Source organism: Alosa sapidissima, chromosome 24, assembly GCF_018492685.1.
Source record: "Alosa sapidissima isolate fAloSap1 chromosome 24, fAloSap1.pri, whole genome shotgun sequence".
In the NCBI taxonomy this organism is placed as follows: domain Eukaryota; kingdom Metazoa; phylum Chordata; class Actinopteri; order Clupeiformes; family Clupeidae; genus Alosa; species Alosa sapidissima.
Window position 1 is genome coordinate 16,168,541 of NC_055980.1, and position 23,512 is coordinate 16,192,052.

At 41.5% G+C, this 23,512-nt stretch overlaps 1 protein-coding gene and 1 non-coding gene across 2 annotated transcripts; one reads left to right on the forward strand and one right to left on the reverse strand.

The window, feature by feature from the left end:
* Nucleotides 1-3,792: 3,792 nt before the first annotated feature.
* Nucleotides 3,793-21,874, reverse strand: LOC121699708 (parvalbumin-like EF-hand-containing protein). The gene is made up of 5 exons (XM_042082053.1): nucleotides 21,732-21,874; nucleotides 19,274-19,396; nucleotides 18,766-18,901; nucleotides 18,351-18,478; nucleotides 3,793-4,362 (listed from the first exon to the last, which is right to left on the reverse strand). Exons 1-5 carry the CDS (start codon nucleotides 21,865-21,867, stop codon nucleotides 4,319-4,321), a joined length of 567 nt encoding a protein of 188 aa, XP_041937987.1. The 5' UTR covers nucleotides 21,868-21,874; the 3' UTR covers nucleotides 3,793-4,318.
* On the forward strand, nucleotides 16,188-16,260 carry trnas-acu. Its single transcript has one exon. It is a non-coding gene; the product is annotated as a tRNA-Ser (tRNA).
* Nucleotides 21,875-23,512: the final 1,638 nt, after the last annotated feature.

The window sequence follows — 23,512 nt, forward strand, 5'->3', positions numbered from 1 at the left end:
GACACGCAAGTCAACACTGCGCTGAGAGCAGATGGCTGTTTACTCGGCCGCTCCTCCGCTCAAATTCGCGTCAGGTCGCTCCGCTCAATTTCGCTCCCTGCTCCACTTCATCCTGCTCCAGTGAAATCACTCCATGCTCGCTTCAATTTAAAAGAGGGAGAAATAATCTACAAGACGAATTGTCACCTTAAACGGAAAACTTAAATCCCAAAGAACTAAGAGCAACGGCAATATATTTCACTCAGCACATTTATTTTAAAAGATAGTGCAACACCGATAGTGCAACAACAAACACGCATGACAACGCTAATACACATAAGCCTAAAACTAAAGGGATCAGTGAGATTAATTGCCTAAAGAATACAGGCTTAGCATCCAAGTTTTACTTTAGCCTTCTACTTGATATGAAGCATATTCAAATTGCTCACGTTTTTCTTTGCTCTCCGTCGCACACTTAGCCTGGCTAGCGCCACCACTTCTCAATGAGACGTGGTCTGGGAACCAAACGTTCATTTTCTCGTATTTGAAAAAAATGCCCAGATCCGTTTATTGGGTGCCATGGATGTCTATCAAATGCGTCTGTGCATAGCTCATCATCGTCTTGCCTTCCCCCCTGTTCTGTGATTGGTTCCCTATCTCAGGCGAAAATTTGCTCCATGGTCTCCAGGCTGCCATAGCAGCGTGAATCAAATCGCGCGCAAGGCAGCATGGGAACACCCAGGCTATCGCACACTCTCATGTTTCCGCAAAATGTGTCCTCTTAGATTCCAAAACTTACTACTGATACTGTGTCACCACATGGTTATTCTTGCTCTACATTGTTAGTATCTAGTCGTTTGTAGGAATTGTACACTTATGACTTATGACTTTCTTTTCTAACAGTAGCGTAGCCAGAAATGTTCAAATGGGTGGGCACAGAAAAAACGGATGGGCAAAGTGAATCTGATTGAACATAAGAGAGGCCTAGATTAGATACGCCTGACCATACAAGCATCAATCATGGGCATGTTATATTTCTGACATAATGCGTTCAATAAATTCCTCTTTTATCACAGCTGACAAATTACGCAAAAAACATGATCAAAACAAAGCAAAACAATGCATGAATGTAGCTTCTGAGACAATAGATTGACCAGATTGGACAACTGCAAAGCCTTATCATAGGCATTCATGACATGAAAAGTGAAACTTATAGAACGAAAATGACAAATTACGCGGTCGGCTAAACATTTTAAAACGTACGCAAAACTGATGAACCCAGCATCGGTGCGTCACATAAATTAAAACACATTGAAGCAACAACTTGACCCTTGGACAATCCTACCACAAAACCTTTCTATAGGCCTGCAACGTTTATGACATAAAAAGTGGAATATGAACGCATTTCATCACATCTGACAATTAAACGGAGCTGTGGCTGTTTGCGATTTAACTGATTCTTGAGAGCGAGGAGCGGGATATTTGTGCGGCTCAACTCCGCTCACTAGCTCTGATTCGGAGGCATATCACTTAAGATTATAAAAACTGATTATTTTTCGATTTATAGCAGGTTTCTTATTATTTTCTTAATGCGTTCTGCAGAGATGGGAGACTGGCGTTGGTCACGGTTTGGAATGAAAGGGAGAAAACGGGACAGAGTAACATGGTGGACTACTCTTTTTTTTGACGATGTAGTTAAGGCGGCAGGCATGTTTTGCCAAGGCGGCTGCCTTGACTGCAAAGTGCTGCGGGAAACCCTGAGGTATGACGTGTCCTTTTCCCCCATACCAATGACAGGACAGGAACAGATCCTCCAGAACACACACTCACACACATACCCACATATACATACCTACATACACACACTCACATACATACGCGCGCACACACACACACTCTCACATACATACGCACACACACACACACACACACACACTCACATACATACGCACACACATACACACGCACACTCACATACATACGCACACACACATACGCACACACACACACACATACGCACACATGCACACACACACACACACACGCACACACACACACATACGCGCACACACATACACATACGCGCACATACACGCACACACACACACACACACACACCTCTATTAAATCCTGTAAACACCCATTTACATTCACAGACTGCCACAGTCAGACGGTGTAATTAGTTCATGAAATAAAGGCAAGACTGAACAGATCCTAGGATCTCATCACTGTTCCAGCTATATCAAAAACAGTAACGAGTCCTGCTTTCCTTAAATATCCTTCCCGACCTAAATACTCGGAGCACTGTCAGAGGCACTCCAATGTGACGTCCAGTCAGCCAGCCAGCCTGCGATCGAGGTGGCCAGAGGGTTCCCTGTGTACGGGAAGCCTCAATATAATTATAACTAGAGAAACAGTACTGAGAGACCTGGAGTTCCATGGAGAAGCACAACACTTCTACTCTGATGTTTTTATCTGTATAAGTTTTTTTGTGTTTATTTTTGGACAGTTTTTTTTTTTTTTTTATTGTTTTTATTGCACATGGGAATGGTTAAGATGATATTTAATAATATAATATGTTGAAGGGATAATATCAGATTTTAGTGCCTTTTAAAAACGCTTGTCCATGATTATGGTGGCTGTGGTGACCGTGTATTACTGTGTATGGAGACGCAGTGAATAATCTGTTACACTACAGTACATCTCTTTGTAAAGGGATCTTTTGACTTCTGGAATTCTCCACACTGATTAGATGATGTCATATAACCAGGTGTTCAATGATTTCCGTGTCCCTTTGCTTTGCCCACATTGTACATGCTGCACCCATAGAAACCGGTTCTGACTCGATGCCCATGTTAACCAGCTTTTATACAAACAATCATTCCTTTTCCACAGTAAGTCCATTTTTTGGAAAACACATCCAAAACTTGTTGCATACAGAGACCGCAATGTTTCAAGCAGCATGTTTAATCATATCCACTCTCCAATCATATCCAATCAAATCCAATGTGATTGTTTTATGATCTAATAACACTGAAGACCGAAATTGGTTTCAGTCTCTTTACATGGGAACAGACTCTTGAGCTGACAGATGTGGTTCGCTTGATAGCATCCTGTGCAATAATTAACTCGATGCCAATTGTCCAATCAACGTACTTGTGCTTGTTGGCGCATGGAGTGCATTTAAGCTTGTGGTTGTGAATAGACACTTGGATATGGATGTCTAAATACTCCACAGAGGAGAGTTCAAAGAATCTTGGAAGCAAAGAGCTATTTACTTTTAGAAGAAGAATGTATAATTTTCTATATTTCTGTATTTTTGAATTAATAAAACCACAAAGAACGATGTAATACTGTCTAAATGTGGTAGTTGTCATCAGGGAGAATGAGAGTAAATGAGATGCACATTCAAGTGTGCTGTTACGACTGACCCCTCTAAATATCTCTGTGTTCCCCCCCCTATGAGGATTTAATCGAAGTGTGTGTGTGTGTGTGTGATGTGTGGGGGGGGGGGCAAATGCCCGGTGGGCCGGTCCACATGTGTAGCCTATCTTGACATGTCTTTAAGAATTTTGTTCCCAGTCCGACCCTGATGGGGTCAATCCTGGGCAGCCGTGGCCTACTGGTTAGCGCTTCGGACTTGTAACCGGACGGTTGCTTGTTCAAACCCCGACCAGTATGAACGGCTGAAGTGGCTTGAGCAAGGCACCTAACCCCTCACTGCACCCCGAGCGCCACTGTAGCAGGCAGCTCACTGCGTCGGGATTAGTGTGTGCTTCACCTCACTGTGTGTTCACTGTGTGCTTTAGTGATTTCACTAATTCACGGATTGGGATAAATGCAGAGACCAAATTCACGGGATCAAAAGAGTATATATACTTATACTACTATATAGGCTGATCTGGAGTCAGCTGCTAATGCTATTCTGGTGAGTACTGGTGAAAAATATACTCCATATGTTCCATGTGGAAGGGTGTGAGGAGCAGCAGAAATAGCCTCATGGCTGGGTGTGACCAGTCAAATAATTCTTATCGGCTACACACACAAATAATACACTTGAGCATGCACACACACACACACACACACACACACACACACACATATTCAGTTACTAAAAACAAATATGTATGCTGCAATAGTAACTAGTAACTGCAATAGAAGAAACCTGTGTCATTATCAACATGGAGTCAATGTTCCCACAAGGCCATTTGACATCTGGATCCCACATTAAACAAACAAAAAACACACACACACACAGCTGTATGGAAAAAAATATATTTCCACCATCTTCCACTTCTGCTCTTCCCATGTCCAGTCCCGTCCAGTTGTGTCCAAGACTCTACTTCCGGGGTTTCTTCTCCATTTTGACCATGTCGGAGAACTCTATAATGGAACACACACGTAACTGTCTGAGCGCACAGGCAACCTTGATGGTTGCCATGGCGGCTTATCTCAACTGTGCACATGCTAGCACACTGGTCGTTCTGGTCTCACGCCACACCAGCCGATAACAGCCATATTAGACACAGAGAGGAACTGAATATGCGAAGACTGAATCAGAAGAAGGAATAGAGAGAAATGCAGGAATAGAAAAACAGAAATAGAAATGCAGAAATACACATACTGTACAGTAATTTTATATTTCAGTGATGGGGAAGCTGTTAATTTTTCTCTTTTTTTTAGAGTAGGCTGTCACAAAATAAGTCACTCACTCTTTCTATCTTTACTTCCTTCTTTCTGTCTTTTTCTGTCTTTTTCCTCTTTCCCCCCCCCCTCTGTTTTAAATCCAGATGCACTTGGTTTGTCTTGCTTTGCATCACGTAATTTGACTATGCAAATTGTACGACGGAGTATTAGGGCCACACATGAAGGAAAAAAATATTTTTGCCATGACGAGATTAAACTTGCCATGTCGACATTAAACTCGACATTTCGAGAATAAAGTTGAAATGTAATGTCGACTTTAATCACAATGTATCGACTTTAAAGTCGCCATGTCGACATTAAACTCGATATTTTGAGAATAAAGTTGAAATATCATGTCGACTTTAATCTCGACATGTCGACATTAAACTCAACATTTTGAGAATAAAGTTAGTTTGGAGAGAGAACGACCGCTCGGGACGATTGAAAGGGAGGACGAATTAAACATTCCCGTTTTCTTCGACTGCAACAATGATTAGACATAGGCCTATATCATGTGAACAAAACATAAAACATTAACCTGGACCCCTTCCAGTTTGCATACCGAGCCAAACGGTCCACAGAGGATGCAATCTGCTCTGCCCTCCACCCAGCCCTCACCCACCTGGAAAAAAGAGACTCATATGTGAGATTGCTGTTTATAGACTTCAGTTCTGCATTCAACACCATAATAACACAACAACTCATCTGCAAACTTGACAAACTGGGACTCAGTACCTACCTCTGCAACTGGCTACTAGACTTCCTCTGTCAGAGGCCTCAAGTAGTACGTGTTGGCAACAATATCTCAAGCAGCATCACACTGAACACGGGGGCCCCCCAAGGCTCAGTCCGCTGCTCTTCACCCTGCTGACGCATGACTGCACTGCAACCTACAGCAACAACCACATAGTGAAATTTGCTGACGACACAACTCTGGTGGGTCTCATCACCAAGGGCGACGAGACTCAATACTGGTTGGAGGTCGACCTTCTGACCACGTGGTGCAGGGACAACAACCTCCTGCTGAACGTCAGCAAGACCAAGGAGATTGTTGTTGACTTCCGTAGAGGTCACACCCAACACCTGCCACTGACCATCGACGGTGCTGTGGTGGAGAGAGTGAGCAGCACCAAATTCTTGGGGGTGCACATCAGTGAAGACCTCTCCTGGACCACCAACACTGCATCACTGGCGAAGAAAGCTCAGCGCCGCCTGTACTTCCTGCGGAAACTCAGACGAGCAAGTGCTCCACCAGCCATCATGACCACATTCTACCGAGGCACCATTGAGAGCATCCTCTCCAGCTGTATCGCTGTGTGGGGCGGAAGCTGCACTGAATACAACAGGAAAGCCCTGCAGCGCATAGTGAACACAGCTGGAAGGATTATTGGTGCTTCACTCCCCTCCCTGAAGGACATTTACACCTCCTACCTCACCCGCAAGGCGACCACAATTGTGAGTGATGCAAGTCACCCCGCTCACAATTTGTTTGATCTACTGCCCTCTGGGAAGAGGTACAGAAGCCTGCGCTCCCGCACCACCAGACTCACCAACAGCTTCATACACCAGGCTGTTAGGATCCTGAACTCTCTCCCCCCTCTCCCCCCTCCACCCTCAGCTACATAACATCCTGGACTTTTAGACCCACAATGGCTGCCTTGCACTACTCCACTTGCACTACTCCACTTGTACACTTGCAACTTGTTGTTGTTGTCCTGAACACTTCTGAACACACTTCTGCTGCTCTTACATAACTTGCACCACTATGCCACTTGCATACTTAGGTCAAACAAAACTACCTCAGCCATTTATTGGCCTGACTTTTGCACTATTATATTGACTGTCTACTGTATGCACAATTGCACAATTTCTACCAAATTTTGCTGCTCTTATTTCTTCATTGTATGTGCCTTCTTATTTTGACTTTTTATATTGTTTACTTGGATGTTATGTTTGTCTGTGGACCTAATTGGTAAAATATGTCTTGTCTCCACCGTGGGATAGTAGGAAACGCAATTTCGATCTCTTTGTATGTCTTGACATGTGAAGAAATTGACAATAAAGCAGACTTTGACTTTGACTAACCTCCGTTGCTCAGCCAAATACTTTCCTGTAGGTCCTTATCACGGAGTTACAGGCGATAAATGCGATGGTCAAAAGTAGCCTAAACGTCATTAGCGGTTTATTTATTTATTGTAGGCCTATTATTAAAGAGTGTTTTTCATCTAAAGGTTCAACTTCATGCTTATGCACTAGACTAGGCATACTAGGCGCTCTCCCCAATCCTAGAATTTCACATTGCTTGTTTGTAATGGATTCAAAACAGCCTATTGCTGAATGTCTAGGGACGAATGAAGCTGTCCTCCTCCCAACCACCCCATGTACTAGTGGCCTACATGCGCACATATGCACACAGTGCATAAATAAAGTATACATGCACACATATTCCCTCACGGGATCAAAATAGTATATATGCTTAGGCTATACCTGTGTTTATAGCCTCATATGTTTATTTCAGGTGAGACATGGAAAAGCAGTTTTAGAGAAATTAGTTAACCTAGGGAGAGTGACGGCCTGTGGTCCATGAAGGGCAGTTATTTGAATGTGCGGTGGCCTTACCCACGTAAAACAGAGTGAAATAGCATTTTGTATAGAAACATTATATCATTGGATACATGTATTATTCTAGCTATATAGCCTAAATGGCATGGTATTTCCAACCGCGAGATACAGCACTTAACGATGACGGCAATGAGTAGTTAACAGACAAGACGCAATCTATCTGAATATCTGCAATCTATCTGAAATAACACCTATTTGATTTGAAGCCCATTATTCATGTAACATATTGTGTGTTTGTGTAGGCTAGCTTAAACTGTGTATGCTATGTTTAAACTGTATTGCGAGTTTAATGTCAGCATGTCGACTTTAAAGTCAACACGTCGAGATTAAAGTAGATATATTTCAACTTTATTTTCGAAATGTCGAGTTTAATGTCGACATGGCGACTTTAAAGTCAACGTGTTGAGTTTAATCTCGCCATGGCAAAAATATTTTTTTCTTCATGTGTGGCCCTAATACTCCGTCGTAAAATTGGAGTGGCTAAGAGAGATAGTGAGCAGGAAATACTTGGCTGAGTGTTTCTCATGTTACAATTACTGTATGTGTCGTCTCAAAATCTATCGATCATAACATCTCAATGCTTGTATCTCTCAGCCAATCATGCTATCTCGTTAGTTCAGCCTGCCTATGTGCATGTTATGGGTTTAGTATGTCACTCCATGCCCAATGTATGTCTCTGCACTCACTATATGAAAATGTTTTTGGTCATCTTTACATCTATGGTTAGAGATTATATTGAGGTAGAGATGTAACACCCTCTCATTATTTTTGTGAATTCTTTTGAGCATCCTTGAGCACCCCTGTGCAGTGCCGCTGCTGGCCATTTGGGTGCCCTAAGCAGAACTGCTTTGTGAAAAATATTACTAGTTTGAAGTACTAGTATAAATGGTACATTGTCACTTTAAGGGCATTGAGTCTCTACATCAGTGTTTTTCAACCACTGTGCTGGGGCACACTATAGTCCAGTCATTTTAGGAGAAAGGGTTGAACAAATTGCAACACAAGCAAACTTAACTGATTTTGTATCCTCAATATGTCCTGAGTAAGGGACAAAAAGCCCCAAAGAATCCCAATAGGGGAACGTTTAGAAAAAGACCTAAATATACCCTATTCATGCGCCTATACAGTATTTTTCTCACGCAAATAGGGGAAAAAAATTAACCTTCACATATCACCATGAAAATTACTGAGTTGATTACTTACATCAAGACAAACAAAAAATGTATTATAAGTTTTTTGAAATTGCTTGTTAACATGGGCAAACAGGGCATCAGCTGTTCACAAGGTTGAAAAACACTGGTCTACATAGACCTTTTTGCCAGCTCATTCAAATATAGACTGTGGTCAAAATTAATCCAAGACAACTGGTGTGAGACTGCAGCTTTATTCACGACGCCGGGAGCATGTTACCCACATGAAATGTCAAAGTAACAAGCCCACACATCTGTGGGTGAAGCCAACTCTTATACCTTACCCCACACCCATGGAAAATCACAAGATGTCACCCTCCATTAATCACTTACCCATCTGGTATTTTGACAGAGATAAGAAATGTTTTACGACCCCACTTAACCATCTGGTGTTTTGACAAAGATAAGAAATGTTTATGACCCCCCATCCTGAGGGTTACCCACAATTCGCTGACACAAGGGTTAATTTAACTAAACATTCTAACATAGGAGTTTCCGAAAACACAAGGGTCAGAGTAAGGAGATGACAATTAGATTTCACTACATGTATGTAAGGTATACTAAACATTCAATGAGAGACATATAAAATGTATCCCACATAGACTATGGCTGATAAACAAACTCTAGCATTGTTTGTGCTACATTTACACAATTCATGTACCTTTATTATAAAGTGTTACCCATATTTCTTCATAACCTTTGTGTTAGTAAAATGATTGAATGTCCTGTGAAATAATAGCTAGATGAATAACTTTATAACTAGTGCAAGTTCAAGTTCAAGTTACTTTATTTGTACCCAGAGGTCGATTTTGTTTGCAGTATAGAGTGCTTCAAGAGAATTTGGCAGAACAGGAGCACAGAGGATGCCATCACTCCGCCCTGTCCCTCCTTGACAATAGCAACACCTACGTATGTGAAAATGCTGTTCATTGACTTCAGTTCACCATTCAACACCATTATCCCCTCCAAACTGATCACCAAACTCAGTGAACTGTGCATTAATACCTCCCTCTGAAACTAGAGTCTGGACTTCCTAACCAACAGATCGCAGTCTGTTAGATTAGATAACCTCACACACTCAACCCTCACCCTGAACACCGGCGTGTGCTGAGCCCTCCTTTACTCCCTCTTCACCTACAACTGCATACCTGTACATGGCTCTAACACCATTGTCAAGTTTGCAGACAACACTACGGTGATTTCTCTCATCAGCAACAATGATGAGACAGCCTGCAGGGAGGAGGTCCAGCACCTAACATCGCGGAGCACTGACAACAACCTGGCTCTCAACACCAAGAGGACCAAAGACCTCATTGTGGACTTCTGTAAGTCAAAAGCTAGCACACAAAGCCCCATCCTCATCAACAGGACTGAGGTGGAGCATGTCACCAGTTCATGTTTCTGGGTGTCCACATCTCTGTGGACCTCTCTTGGACCCTCAACACCTCTACCTTGATCAAGAAGGCTTACCAGCATCTCTTCTTCCTGAGGAGACTAAAGAACACAACCTCTCCTCAGATCCTGGTGAACTTCTAAACCTCTACCGCTGCACCATTGAGAGCATCCTCACCAACTGTGTCACAGTATGGTATGGCAACTGATCAGCCTCCGACCGGAAAGCACGGCTTTCCCCCCTTGGTGCCTCCTTGCCTGTGCCTGTTGAGGTGTCCATGTCGATGGCAACCTTCACAGGGACAACAAGGAGGCACCTATCCCACCCATAGTATTCTATTTATATTTATAAATGTACATACTGTAATTACACTTAAATATAGCAATATTCTACTGAACTTTATACTGTACATAGTGCACACTTGAATCTAATCTAATATAATCTAATCAAATGAAACATGTGACTGCTGGCCATCTTTCCCATTTGGAATCAAGGATATGATGCTAGCTTGTTAGTTAATGGTTGTTCATGATTAGTTCAAAGGAACTCCAATGATTTTAAACTCCAAACATGTGTCCACCCACCACGAAGATGTTTACCAATGGAGCCAGGCCAGACTCTTTGCCAAAGAGGACCGTAAACATAGTCAAGAGTATGGTTCACAAGGTGATAATAAGGCTCATTAGCATAATAACAGTTTCTTTTTTTTGCATTTTTATATTTTTCATAGCCTTTCCTTTTTATTTATAGCCCACGGGAGATTTCTGAGATGCACAGATGTGAACAACATTAATTTATTTACATGGTATAATGATGCCCGTCCGAAGAAAGTGCCCAAAATCGCCAACATTTTGTTTATGCTAATTAGATGGTCAAAAAATCCAAATTCTGCTTGGGAACAGGGGTAGTTGGATTCAGCACATGTTAATTATGATAAAAAGTCCTGTTCCAAACTTTTACTAAGAAATGCCTCTAGAGCCATATACAAGGACTTTTTCTTGAAATAGCACTTGTCTATCTGTCTGTGCCCTGGCTACAGTAGGCCTACAGTACATGCCTCCTATTGTATTTACAGAACAAAGGAGACTGTATTCTCTATTGGGTTGTAATCAAAATGAAGTTTTAAATAAAGTTAACACATTTTCTGAACATTTTGTTCCATGTGCCCTTTTTTTAAATTTGAGCCCCTGCCCCTTCAAAGGTCTCTGCACGCCCCTGTTCCTGGATACAACCTCCTCGCTGGTGCTTGGTTGGGACATTTCACTCAAGTTCTCGAGTCTCTCGCCTCCTTTTGTGATATACTGTACATGGCCGCTGTGTGAATGAGGCAAATAAAAAGGCTGAAGATGTCTGCCTGCGGCTGTTATGGCTAATCTGCGTTTGATGCATAGGGCTTAGCAATAGCTAAGCAATAGGTCTTTTGTTTTTGACTTATGATGGTCTTGGCTCTGTACCCTACTGAATTATCCAAATAGCTTCAAGCAGTCCTAGGGCAATTCCATGCAAAGGTCATCCTTACCATGGAAAAAAAAGTTGTGCATACGCAAATAGAACTGTTGTTAAAATCTTCATTTAGGTCTATATTTTATTGTTTGTAATTGATATGATTGAATTTGATGGAGAATTACACTCTTTTTACATCATAAATATGGTGTGCAACCTTACAGAAACAACATTTTTCACATGGAAATATTATACATATTTAAAAAGTGGATAAATGGACCCAAGGTTCAAACAAATTGTGTCATTTGACAAATTCCAGATTAACAAGGGAATGGTAGAGCAATGTCTATGCTCAGCTTGCCTTTAAGAGCACAACTCCTTACATTTGTAAGGCTTTTGTTTTCAAAAGTCAGCAAGTTCCATGGCCATGTCACATCCATAACGTTTTATAGGAAAAGTTTATGCTACACATACAGTGTTGATGCGACAATGTCCAATGTGTCTGTGCAAAGCTGATTTATATCAATGTAAAGTGTTATGACCAAATTGTGCCCCTTTCTCACTTTTAAAACCTTTAATGGTGCGTTATGGATGTGACGTTATGGATGTTACATAATGTGAATTTACAAGACTGGAGACTTTATTATACCTCAAAGCCGATAAAACGTCTGTTCTGGTGGCATGTCAGTTTTAACGCATTTCACCTTAGTGTTTACAATTGACATTTCAAATATTATTAGGTTGATCAAAACCACAGGGAGGCCTTGCCTAACCATTAGCAAAACAAACATAATATTAAAATACCTCCAGTGATTAGCCTAGCCATAGCCTATTTTCAAGTGGCCTAATAATGAAAATCTGAGCGATTATCTTCCTGTACAGTAACTGTCATACTGTTGTTGTACAGTAACTGGATTATCATGTTAGCTGGTGAAGATGGCTGACTTTGCAGCTGGAGTTAACATAGCAACCTCCTTCTGTTGCAAATCTGTTCAGCCTGCCGTTCACATCTGTTTAACACAGTTTAATTTTAAATGTGACGCGATATGCCAGCATTTGAAGTGTCAGGTCCTCTGTAGCTAATACCCACAGAGTAACATGAGTAACGGCAGCAATAAACTAGATGCATGTGTGTGTGCTTGCCAGTCTGTATGTGTGCGACTGTGCGTGCGTGCGTGCGTGTGTGTGTGTGCATGTGCGTGTGTGCAAGTGCGCGTGCATGTACTTTATGTGTGCAAATCACAAATGAGTGGGTATGGGTTAGGTTGATGCGGGCTCTTGAGACTAACATACCATAAATATTTTGTCATCTTGGGTGCAACGGTTCAGGTAGGGCTAGTTATTTAGGGGAGTGGCCACCAAGTTTCATGTTCCCTGGTGTTTCAGTAACCCGGGAATCACTGACCAAAATTGATGACGGTAAAAGAAAAAAATACATTTCTTTTTTATATTTTAAATGACTTGTTGTCCTGATTCTTCCTGTGGATCTTAGTGGGCACTGAGGAAGCAATAATTCATCGCTAGTTTTTCATGATTACTATTTCAATTGTTTCATATCAAAATTCACTACTTAATTATGTGTTTTGTGTAGTTTGTCAAGGACTGGTCAGACACGTCACATCCATAACGTGAAACCGTCACATCCATAACGCCAGTTTTTCCTACATAATGCATTACGAAAATGACGCATAGTTTCAAAAACACACTTTTTGTGTTCATTCAAGTCTCCTTCATGCTACATATATCATAGTTTCGGCAGTTTCCTTCAAAATTCACAGAGTTTGTAGAAAACCTGTAATCTCTCACAAAAGTGTGTCCATTTCATGTCACATCCATAACGCTGATAAAATGCCTTGTATTCTTAGGATGAAATTGATTATATGAAATTTGAGGATTTCTCAGTATTCAGAGGACAGAGGTTACATTAAAAGTTATGCAAATTAATTCACTGATACTAATGTTGCCCCCACTCCAAGGCATTTTGTTTACCAATATGAGTCCAATTGTCACATCCATAACGCTGGAACTGCCCTATTATTATTCCGTCATGGAAGTCTATGGCAGCCCATAGAACCGTCTGTTAAAAAGTTGTAAAATTTGCCACACAAATTAGGCACAGTCCCATGATTAATTTCACCAAGTTTCAAGTTGGCACCTCGAGCACTCTAGCGCCACCAACAGGCCAAAGTTGGACGTGCGTTCATACAAGTAACTTTTGACCCGTTGGCTCGATTGTCAAATCTGAGGTATCGTTGGAATCCTTGGACCAAGCCGAGTTCAACGCACCCTATGACATAATTTTCCGCCATGATGGATTTTCCGCCATATTGGATTTAATCAAAAACACCTAAAAGTTTTCAAAGGTCACAAAGTTTGTCCGATTGACACCAAACTTGACACACATCATTTTCAGTCCAAGCCTCAAAAAAGTTATCCCTTTTGTCTTCAAACCTAAAACCGTTCGCCCGTAACAGCCAATCAAAATTGGCGGCGAAGCCACCAAACAGGAAGTGAAGGGATATCTCAGCAATGCTTTCACATATCAAAACCAAACTTGTTACATGGGCTCAGGACCCAATTAGGAGGAGGCTCAAGAAATTTGGTAAATTTTGACCACTGTGTGGCGCTATAATCACAGGAAGTAGGCTCATATCTCAGCAATGCTTACACATATCTAAACCAAACTTGGTACATGGACTTGAGACCCCATCCTGAGGACGCACAATAAATTTAAACAGTTTTTCCTTCATCATTAAGTCTGTCATATTTATATTTCATCCATTAGTGGCTGACAAATATGGGTTTTGTGAAAAAGGGATTGAAAGCAACTAATACATTTACATATTTGACCATAAAGCTTTGTCATTCTTCACACACTCATAAACATTAAACATTATTTTTTAACTTAAGGAGTTAAAAAATAAAACTTTATTTCATATTTTATTTGCAATAGCTTCATGAACCTTCACCAAATCCTGATTTATTTTTGTTTCCCTGTATTAGTTTTAGAGCATGTTAACCTGTACTGCCCCTTTAAGAGACTAAGTTTCATTTTGTTGGCATCTCCGGTTTTTCCTCAGTCTGCGGTTGCTGATCTGAGGAAAGGTATACTTGTTGTTAGCCGCATTATGAACATTTGTTTTCAGTCTATAACATCCATATATATGCATTATAATGCAGTCATAAGGGTGTAGGTGATGTTAGTGAACAAACAAACTTAGATACATACGGTGCGATTTTGTATTTGATGCATTTAGATTAAGCACACTGTTTTCTCTGCTAACAGGGTACTGATATCCCATGTGTATAAAGATTGAATGTCACAAGTTTCTTGTTTTATGTCAATGTGTACAGCTCCACTTCGATGGAATAAAGCGACCAGAACACCAGTGCATGGCCATTCTTTACTTGAAAAGCAGATTCACACAGAACACAACGCAGGGTCCGTTATACTAACGTCACAAAGTTAAGTGTGAGTCTGCGCAAGACTGGGGGGACCAACTGAAAAATCGTTCTATTTGACTCTGTGCCCTCCCATTGAAAACGATGGAGTCTATTCATCCATTTCTTTTACTGTCTATGGTCATGAGTCCACGTACTAAGTTTGGTTATGGTACATGAAATGGTTGCAGATATATGAGCTCACTTCCTGTTTGGCGGCTTCACCACAAATTTGGATTGGCTGTTACGAGAGAACGGTTTTAGTTCCGAAGACGAAAAGGGATAACTTTTGTGCGGCTTGGTCTGAAGATCATATGTACTAAGTTTCATGAAAATCGGACAATTTATGTGAGGCGTGAAACTTTTTTTTGGCAAATCCAAAATGACGTCATAGAGTGCGTTGAACTCGGCTTGGTCCAAGGAATCCAACGATACCTCATTTTTGACAATCGGGTCAACGGGTCAAAAGTTACGTGCGTGAACACACGTCCAACTTTGGCCTATTGGTGGCGCTAGAGTGCTCAAGGTGCCGGTATGAAACTTGGTGAAATTAATCATGAGACTGTCCCCAATCAGTGTGCCAAATTTCAAAACTTTTCACCAGAAAATTACAAATTTCACAACTTTTCACCAGATGGTTCTATGGGCTGGCATAGACTTCAATGGCAGAGGAAAGATGTTGAATAATAATAATCATAGGAAAAGGTAGAGTAGAAACACAATGGGTGCCTTCGCAGCTTCGCTGCTTGGCCCCCAATAATAGCTAAAATGCAGTATGATGTTTAGAAACAAAATAGATTCCTTGATAGTAAATTGATAGAATAGTAGGTGACTGCTCATTTTTCTGTAGAAAGTATTTTGTCACTAACTATTATGAACAGTTGTTAGTCTTTACAGAGGATTTACACATTTTTTTCTTTTTTTACTGTAAAGGCAACTGTGCTTGCCTAGTTAAAACATCTCACTGGTGCTTTTTCCTATCATTCAAATTCCAGCCATGCAGAAAAATGGAAGAGTGTGCATGTTTGAGGAGTGCTGAGATATCCTTTATAGTGCAACAAAAAGAAATATTCTCCAGTGCATCATTACTGGATATGATGCTGAAAGGGAAGTGGACCTAGGACAAATCCTCAGCTATGAACTGATTATTGTCCCTGTACTGTAGCTATTGCAGATAGCGATGGTTATTTGTGAAGTGGAAATAAGTCATCCTCACTCAAGTGCTGTCTAGCAATGTGGAATGTCCAGTAGTGATCACTGCAGAAACTGCTCATTCAACACTGGTAATAGATGCTCAAGATCTAGTTATGACACCCATCTGACTGCAGCACATTTAAGAAGTATGTAGGAAAGTTTTAAACTTTTTTATTGTTATTTGGTATTTGTTATGTGGTAGCAAATTATGTTAACTATCAAGGAAATAGACCTTGTCAGGGCCAGTGGCGCAATGAATAACGCGTCTGACTACTGATCAGAAGATTCTAGGTTCGACTCCTGGCTGGTTCGGCAGCAACTTTGGGGCAGCCGTGGTAGTGGTAGCCTACTAGTTAGTGCTTCAAACTTGTAACCGGAGGCCAGAACAGTAGGCATGGCTGAAGTGCCTTTGAGCAAGGCACCTAACCCCTCACTGCTCCCCAAGCGCCGCTGTTGTTGCAGGCTGCTCACTGCGCCGGGATTAGTGTGTGCTTCACCTCACTGGGTGTTCACTGTGTGCTGAGTGTGTTTCACTAATTCACGGATTGGGTATATATACTTAAAAGAGTATATATACTTATACTTACTTATACCTAATATAGGACTGCACACAGATATTGCAACAGATAATGGTGTAGGCCTATCTGATTAAGACCTGAGTGGTTGAAGCTTACTTATTAAATTACACTGGGAGCAAAGAAGACTATCTTCACTTTTTTCTGTCAAAGAAATCCCATAAACACGGGAAGGCCTAGGGTAGCCTACATCAGATGGCCTAAAGATTAGGCTCTTCTGCATAGCATTAAGTGATTTGCATGCAGTAATTTGAACACTGACCTTGATCTAGGCTACTTTGGCTATTTAGAGCAACACCAAAGAACTTTTCCTCTGTCGCACGCACTTTTTGTTTATCCAGCACCGGCTTTGCAAATAACTGTCCACAGACAAGGTAGAATATGTTGCATGATTTTATGAAAGTACGATGTATTGCGACATCAGATGCAAGTCAAATTTGTAGTTTCTCATGTCTCATTCCATCGAACAACAGATCCGCTACCCGATCCGGCAAACTTACATTAGTGCGGTTATAGCCGATAGAGGGCCGCGAAGCGAATGCAGAAAGTGCCGTTCAACCTGTTACGAGTTGATGAACCACTGAAACGATTTTGGAAACATTATTTTAAGGTACAAAAAACTCTTTGGTGTTGCTTTAAAGGTAATTTATTGCCAAAACACCACACAATATAAATGAGCTATAACAAACAATAAAGGACTTAATCACACACAAACTACTATTTTACTCTCTACAAAAATAATAACTATGTAGGAAGTTTAGAAGTTTAAAACCCAGAATTGACCAAAAGTGCACTAAATTAAACACAAATGACTCAATGCAGTTGGAGGAGGCCTGCGTCCTTTCTTTTCCAGATATTTTAGGATTTGGATATTGTTTCAGTATTGAGTATCAAGATATTTATGGCAGGTATTGTATCGAAGTCATAATTTTGGTATGGTGACAACACTATGCCAGAGCCACTCTGTTTTCTAGATGTCTAGGTTTGGAGGCTCTACCACCAACAAGTGATGCTGCTCAATGGCATATTAGAAGAGCACATTATCAAGCTCTAGTATGGAGGCAAGCACACATACTGTACCAAATCCAGTGTTACTAGAAGTAAAATGTTTTTTACTTGTCGGTTGTTGCTGACGGTAGATGCAGTTCTGAATTATTCCCGCTATCTAAGATCATATGTGTAGGTTGTAGGTTGTACTGTAATAAATATGGTTGTGTTTTGATTAGAATTTCTGAGTTTATTACATGTTAACTGTAATCATGTTTCCATTTAAATACATTAATAAACTATAGTATGGATTCTTTAATGCTCAAACATGTATTTAGAGAACACTTTTATTTGATTTTAGTGATTATTTTTTAAATAAACCCAATTTAGGGGAAAATAAGCAAAATAAATCGCTATTTTATGTTAAAATGTTGATTATCAGAATTGAGCTTGGTAAACAAAATATTCAGAATCAGCACCCTCAAATTAGGAGAGAAGGGTGGTTTACCAACTTTTCCTCAAATTTGCCATCAGAAGTTCTCTTCTGTGAAGCTGCTCTCCCTCTAACATACTGTTGCTGTATTTTGACATTGTAAACGTTCGGAAGAATGAAAAGCAGCTTGAAGTAAAGCTGCGGTATATTTATTGGCTAAATGTTGGTGCCCCCTAAAATCCAACATTGAAGTCCTACAATGGGATAGTTTAGGATGGTTTCTGCCAAACAAAACATACTAGGAAATTCAAAATCCTGTGTTTTCCCGTCAGATTGTAATGAGTGGCTGATGAACGCAGCAGCACAGTTAAGTGGCGTCCTCTAGTGGCGTTAACACATAAGTGTACCTTTGAAATCAATGCGCCCGTCACCATCCGTGTCGGCAACGTGGATCAAGGCTTCAGCCTCCTCGTCTGTCAGAGGTACAAGGGGCACGATGTTGGGCACGGTGTTGGGCACGGACGACAGAATGTACCTGAGTATGAGTTTGAAAATGCAAATCGAAAAAGTTAATAGATCTGTGCTGTTTAAACGTAGGCATACACTGTCTACTAAATATCATCATCGCCATCACATTTATCATTTCTCTTCCTTTTTTTCAACAAATAATTGTATTTCATTTCGTTAATATTTATCCTTGATGACCCAACAAGCTTTTATCAATACTGTGAAAAATATATACACTGTAACCAGTATGTCTGACATGATGAAGCTTTGACAATTAACCATGATTTGCAGCAACAATTTGGTCTTAAAACGTACTTCATTTCATTCCACTCGATGTAGCCACTGCCGTCTTTGTCCAGCATCTTGAAGGCCGACCTGATGGACTCTTCCTGCTGCTCAGGAGTCCTGAATTCCCTCATGTACTCCAGAAACCTGTTGTAGTTGAAGTTCCCTAGACAGTAAAACGTTAAATGTTTCTGGTAAGAGACAGTGGAACCCAGTCAGTGTTCTGCTTTTGTGCTTTTGTGCCATTTAATTGGACCAAATTGAAATCGGAATTAACAAACCTCCAGCAACATTTTGTTGTTGTATTGTAATTGGCTAGATTTAAACAGCACGTTTAAATATATGAACTGAAGTTATAAGTGTAGACCTAAAAGGCATAAAACCAACTTTAACACATCTCCCACTTTACTGATGAGTCTGTTGCTCAGCCTAAGCAACAATGCCATGCAAATGTTAATTTTATACATATAATAATACTAATGATAAGAATTGTTATTTGCAATATTTCATAAATGCTCATGATGCACTGTGCACTGACCTTGCATTCTCACCTCACGTGGGATGCGCTCGATGTCCTGGTCGCTAAGTGACGTACCCATGGCCAGGGCCACCTTCTTCACCTGTGCAGTGAAATCATCCGCCATGATGTCCCTTCTCTCCACTGCCGCAGAGACCAGGAGAAGAACACATGTTAGACTTTGCCCCAGTGTAACAGATGGGGGAAAGAACATATTTTTAATAACATCAGAAGTGCAATGGCAACATTTATGGACTTTTGAAAGACATCTACATGCAATTGGATTTTTTTTTTTCTAGCCACAGGTACTACACAGTAACTCAGTTCAAATGATACAGGAATCAGTTAATCTAGCCCCAGCCGTGGCGCAACTGGCTGGGGCACCTGCACCGTGCGCCGGCGACCCGGGTTTGATTCCCGCCCCGTGGTCCTTTCCGGATCCCACCCCGACTCTCTGCCACTCGCTTCCTGTAATTCTCAACTATCCTACCATATTAAATGCATAAAAAAGCCCAAAAATATATACTTTAAAAAATAAATCAGTTAATCTACAAAAGGGGGGGGCTGCTTTTCTGGTACATACAGATCCTCACAATTATCTGTAAAAATTGGTAGTTTTCAGTAAATATTGTATTCCACCCTGTGTACTACAATAACCTGCAGCAGTTGAATGGCCTTGAATGACAGTGAAAGGTGGATCATGGTAGCCTGGGAAGAATGGCACACTCTGTACTCCTATGTGGTGTAGGCTATATTTATTTTGTGTATTTATTTATGTTTTGTTATCATAAGATTAATAACATCATAGTTACTAGGCCTACTGCACAGACTGGAATAATCAAAGAGGAGGAGGATGTCATATACCATTTTCTTTATAATTCTGGTCAGTCTGTTTGATTTGTTTGTGTTAATTATCTTTTTTTTTTCCAGATGTATTTTTGTGTGCTTGCTATTCGTCATGCTCTGGTACGCTACACTTACAGTAAATATCCAGCTAGATGTTCTGCTAAAAGTTGTGCCCTGACCAGTTGGCTTCCATCTCACAGGTCTAGTGACATGTACCACCACACTCTTAAAACGAATGTGTTGAAAACAACACAACATGCGTTGTTTTTACACATCTCTGTGTCCAGATAGGGACCACACAAGTTTGTGTTGTTTCCTTTTTAAATTTGTTGCACAAAATGTGTTGAAAATAGCACAACTTGCGTTGAATCAACACAACTTGCGTTGTCTTTTTAACACATCTCTGTGTCCAGATAGAGACAACACATTCATTTTAAGAGTGCACGCTGAGTTACGTATGTAGTAATGCACTCAAAAGAACCGCAACATGACTGTTCTCAAGTGACGTGGAACCCTTTTTTTCTGTCTTGAGGAACATTTTAGTTCCAGACGGAACTTCATTCCTCTGAATCCTCTGAATCTGGATGCTGTTCCTGCAGGCGGTGATGTTTGGTTGGCACATCCGTCATCGAGCCTCTTTGCATGCATCTGACCCCTTGCTGGGTGAAGTCTCTGGCTTTCCACAGTATCCACCCCTGCTCTCTCTCTCCCTCTCTCTCTCCCCTCTCTCTCCCTCTCTCTCTCCCTCTCTCACTCTCCCTCTCTCTCTCTCTCCCTCTCTCTCTCTCTCCCCTCTCTCACTCTCCCTCTCTCTCTCTCTCTCTCTCACTCTCCCTCTCTCTCTCTCCCTCTCTCTCTTCCCCTCACTCTCCCTCTCTCTCTCTCTCCCCCTCTCACTCTCCCTCTCTCTCTCTCCCTCTGTGGAGACCAGAGGGGTGCGGTCTCCTCCAGGCCTGGTGTAAATCGTCCAGCCTGCGAGCCAAAACAACACCCCGCTGTCTCTGAGGGACCGCACCCCTCTGGTCAGCCTTCCAAAACTCTCTCCAAAAGTATTTCTACGGTTCATTTGAGGAGCTGTCATAAATAGCGATGAATCACACAAAGCGTTACATATTTGTGACTTCATCAGCATATTCAGCATTATTCAAGGATTTGTGTCCTTGTATTGACTGTGGTATCTCATGGGGTGGTACTGCCATTTCCACAGTCTGAATACACCTCAAGCTCAATGCATTACATATTTGTGACTTTGTTCAAGTTGGTCTCATTGATGAAATATGTGCATCAGCGTATTTAGCCTGCTCAAGGGTTTGTGTCCTTGTGCTGATTTTCAATCATGGTATCTTTAGAGTGGTAACACCATTTCCAGTGTGAATGCAACTCAAGCATTCTTAGTATGTCATTCAGCTCAGAGCAAACACAAACAAAATCACACACACACACACACACACACACACACACACACACACACACACACACACACACACACACACACACACACACACACACACACACACACACACAGTCTCCCTCCTGCTATTCAGCAACCATTCACTCCCTGTTTCTGTCCATGTCATTTCATGCACTTACACCTTTCTTTCTCTCTCTCTCTCTCTCTTTCTTTCTTACTCACCAGTTCTTGTGTTTGTCTTCCAAGCTTGCTCTTGTCTTATCTGATCCATTGCTCCTCGGCCTTCTGTCTTAAATACCAGAGGCCCAAGGGGCCTTGTCTCCATCATCTCCCAGACAGCTGTCACCGCGCTGCCCATCCTCTTCCTCCTCCTCCTCTTCATCCTCCTCCTATTCCTCCTGTCCTCTCCTGTTCTAGTCCGCTGTCAGTACTCAGACACAGAGTTCTCCAGCCCCTGATTGGCATGTCCCCCCCCCCCCCACACACACTCCACCCACTCTCCCTGGCCATCGTCCGGCTGGCATCAGGCTGGCACAGGCCTGGGGTGAACGGGAGGGCACGACGTCGGCGGGCACCACTTGGGCACCACTTAGGCTTGGGCAAGATGCGAAGATTCCAGCAAAGGTCACAAACTCTTGGGTGCCTGAGTGGTGAGAGTGGGACAGTGTTAGTTTCACTAGACCATCTAGATCGTATTTGTATACAAGAAAAATGCAAATCTGTTCAAATCAAAAGTCATTGTGCAAACTGGGAACTGGGGTTTTGACACAATTATATTGTAGTAGCTTGTCTCGTCAAATGACAATTAATCTAGACATATATATGCTAATCTGATGCCGGTTCAGAGCTGATGTCTTGAAGTGTTTGAAGGGTTTACCAATGCATCCCAGAGGCTAAATGCCATGGGCTGAGAACCCTGACATGCCAAAGGGCTCTTTCTCTTTCTGTCTGAGGGTATGAGAGGAAGAGCCGAGCAGTGGACCACTGGCCTGCTGAGACCCCTGGAGCCCGACCCTACTCACTCTGGGTTGGGTTGGATATCGATCAGCTTCACCTCAGATTACATCGTAAACAGGGACCCGCGTCCACAGACACACACACACACACACACACACACACACAAACTCACCCTGCTGTGCTTGCATCATCTGAAAGCATTTTAGAATACTGTCTCTTTGATAGATCAGATGTGTGTATGTGTGTGTGTGTGCATGTGTGTGTGTGTGTGTGTGTGTGTGTGTGTGTATGTGTGTGTGTGTGCATGTGTATGTGTGTGTGTGTGTGTATTTGTCTTTGTCTGTGAAAGAGAATGAGCGTGTGAGTTTATCAGTATTTATTGTGTGTCAGTATGGGGGTGTGTGTGGGTATATGTATACATTTGTATCCAAGTACATTTGTGCGTGTGTGTGTGTGTGTGTGTGTGCATGTGCATGAGTGAGTGTGTGATTAATAGGTTTTGTGCTTTTAGTGCACTGCTGTGCGTTCCAGCAGAGTATTTCTCTTTAGGTGGTCTTTTATCCCACTCAGGCTTAAACACATCAGGGGGTGCACACTCTCTCTCTTACTTCCAACTAATTCCTTTATTTGCTTCATTATTAGGCGCTGAGTTATTCTAACAGAAATCAAAGGAAACATTATCTGCGTTTTGAAAGGAAATCACTCTTACAAACCTTGGCTTAATAACGCCCGTATTGTATCCTAGTGATATCACAGAGACTCTCCTTGGCTTTGTGATTTCAAAGGTCATGTAATAAAACACATTGTTCATGTTTTGAGATATTACCTGATTTATCACTGAATATAATGAAACACATGATATCTATGTAATGAATGTCACAGTCCATTATATGCATATACAAAACCAACACTGACATTATTGCATGAAACCTGCGTGCAAGTTCTTCTGCATTCACTCGTGTGCTACATATATACTTAATTAAAATGCGTTACATATATACTTAGTTAAAATGCGTTGTGGCATTCCCTGCCCCTCCTGTATCTCT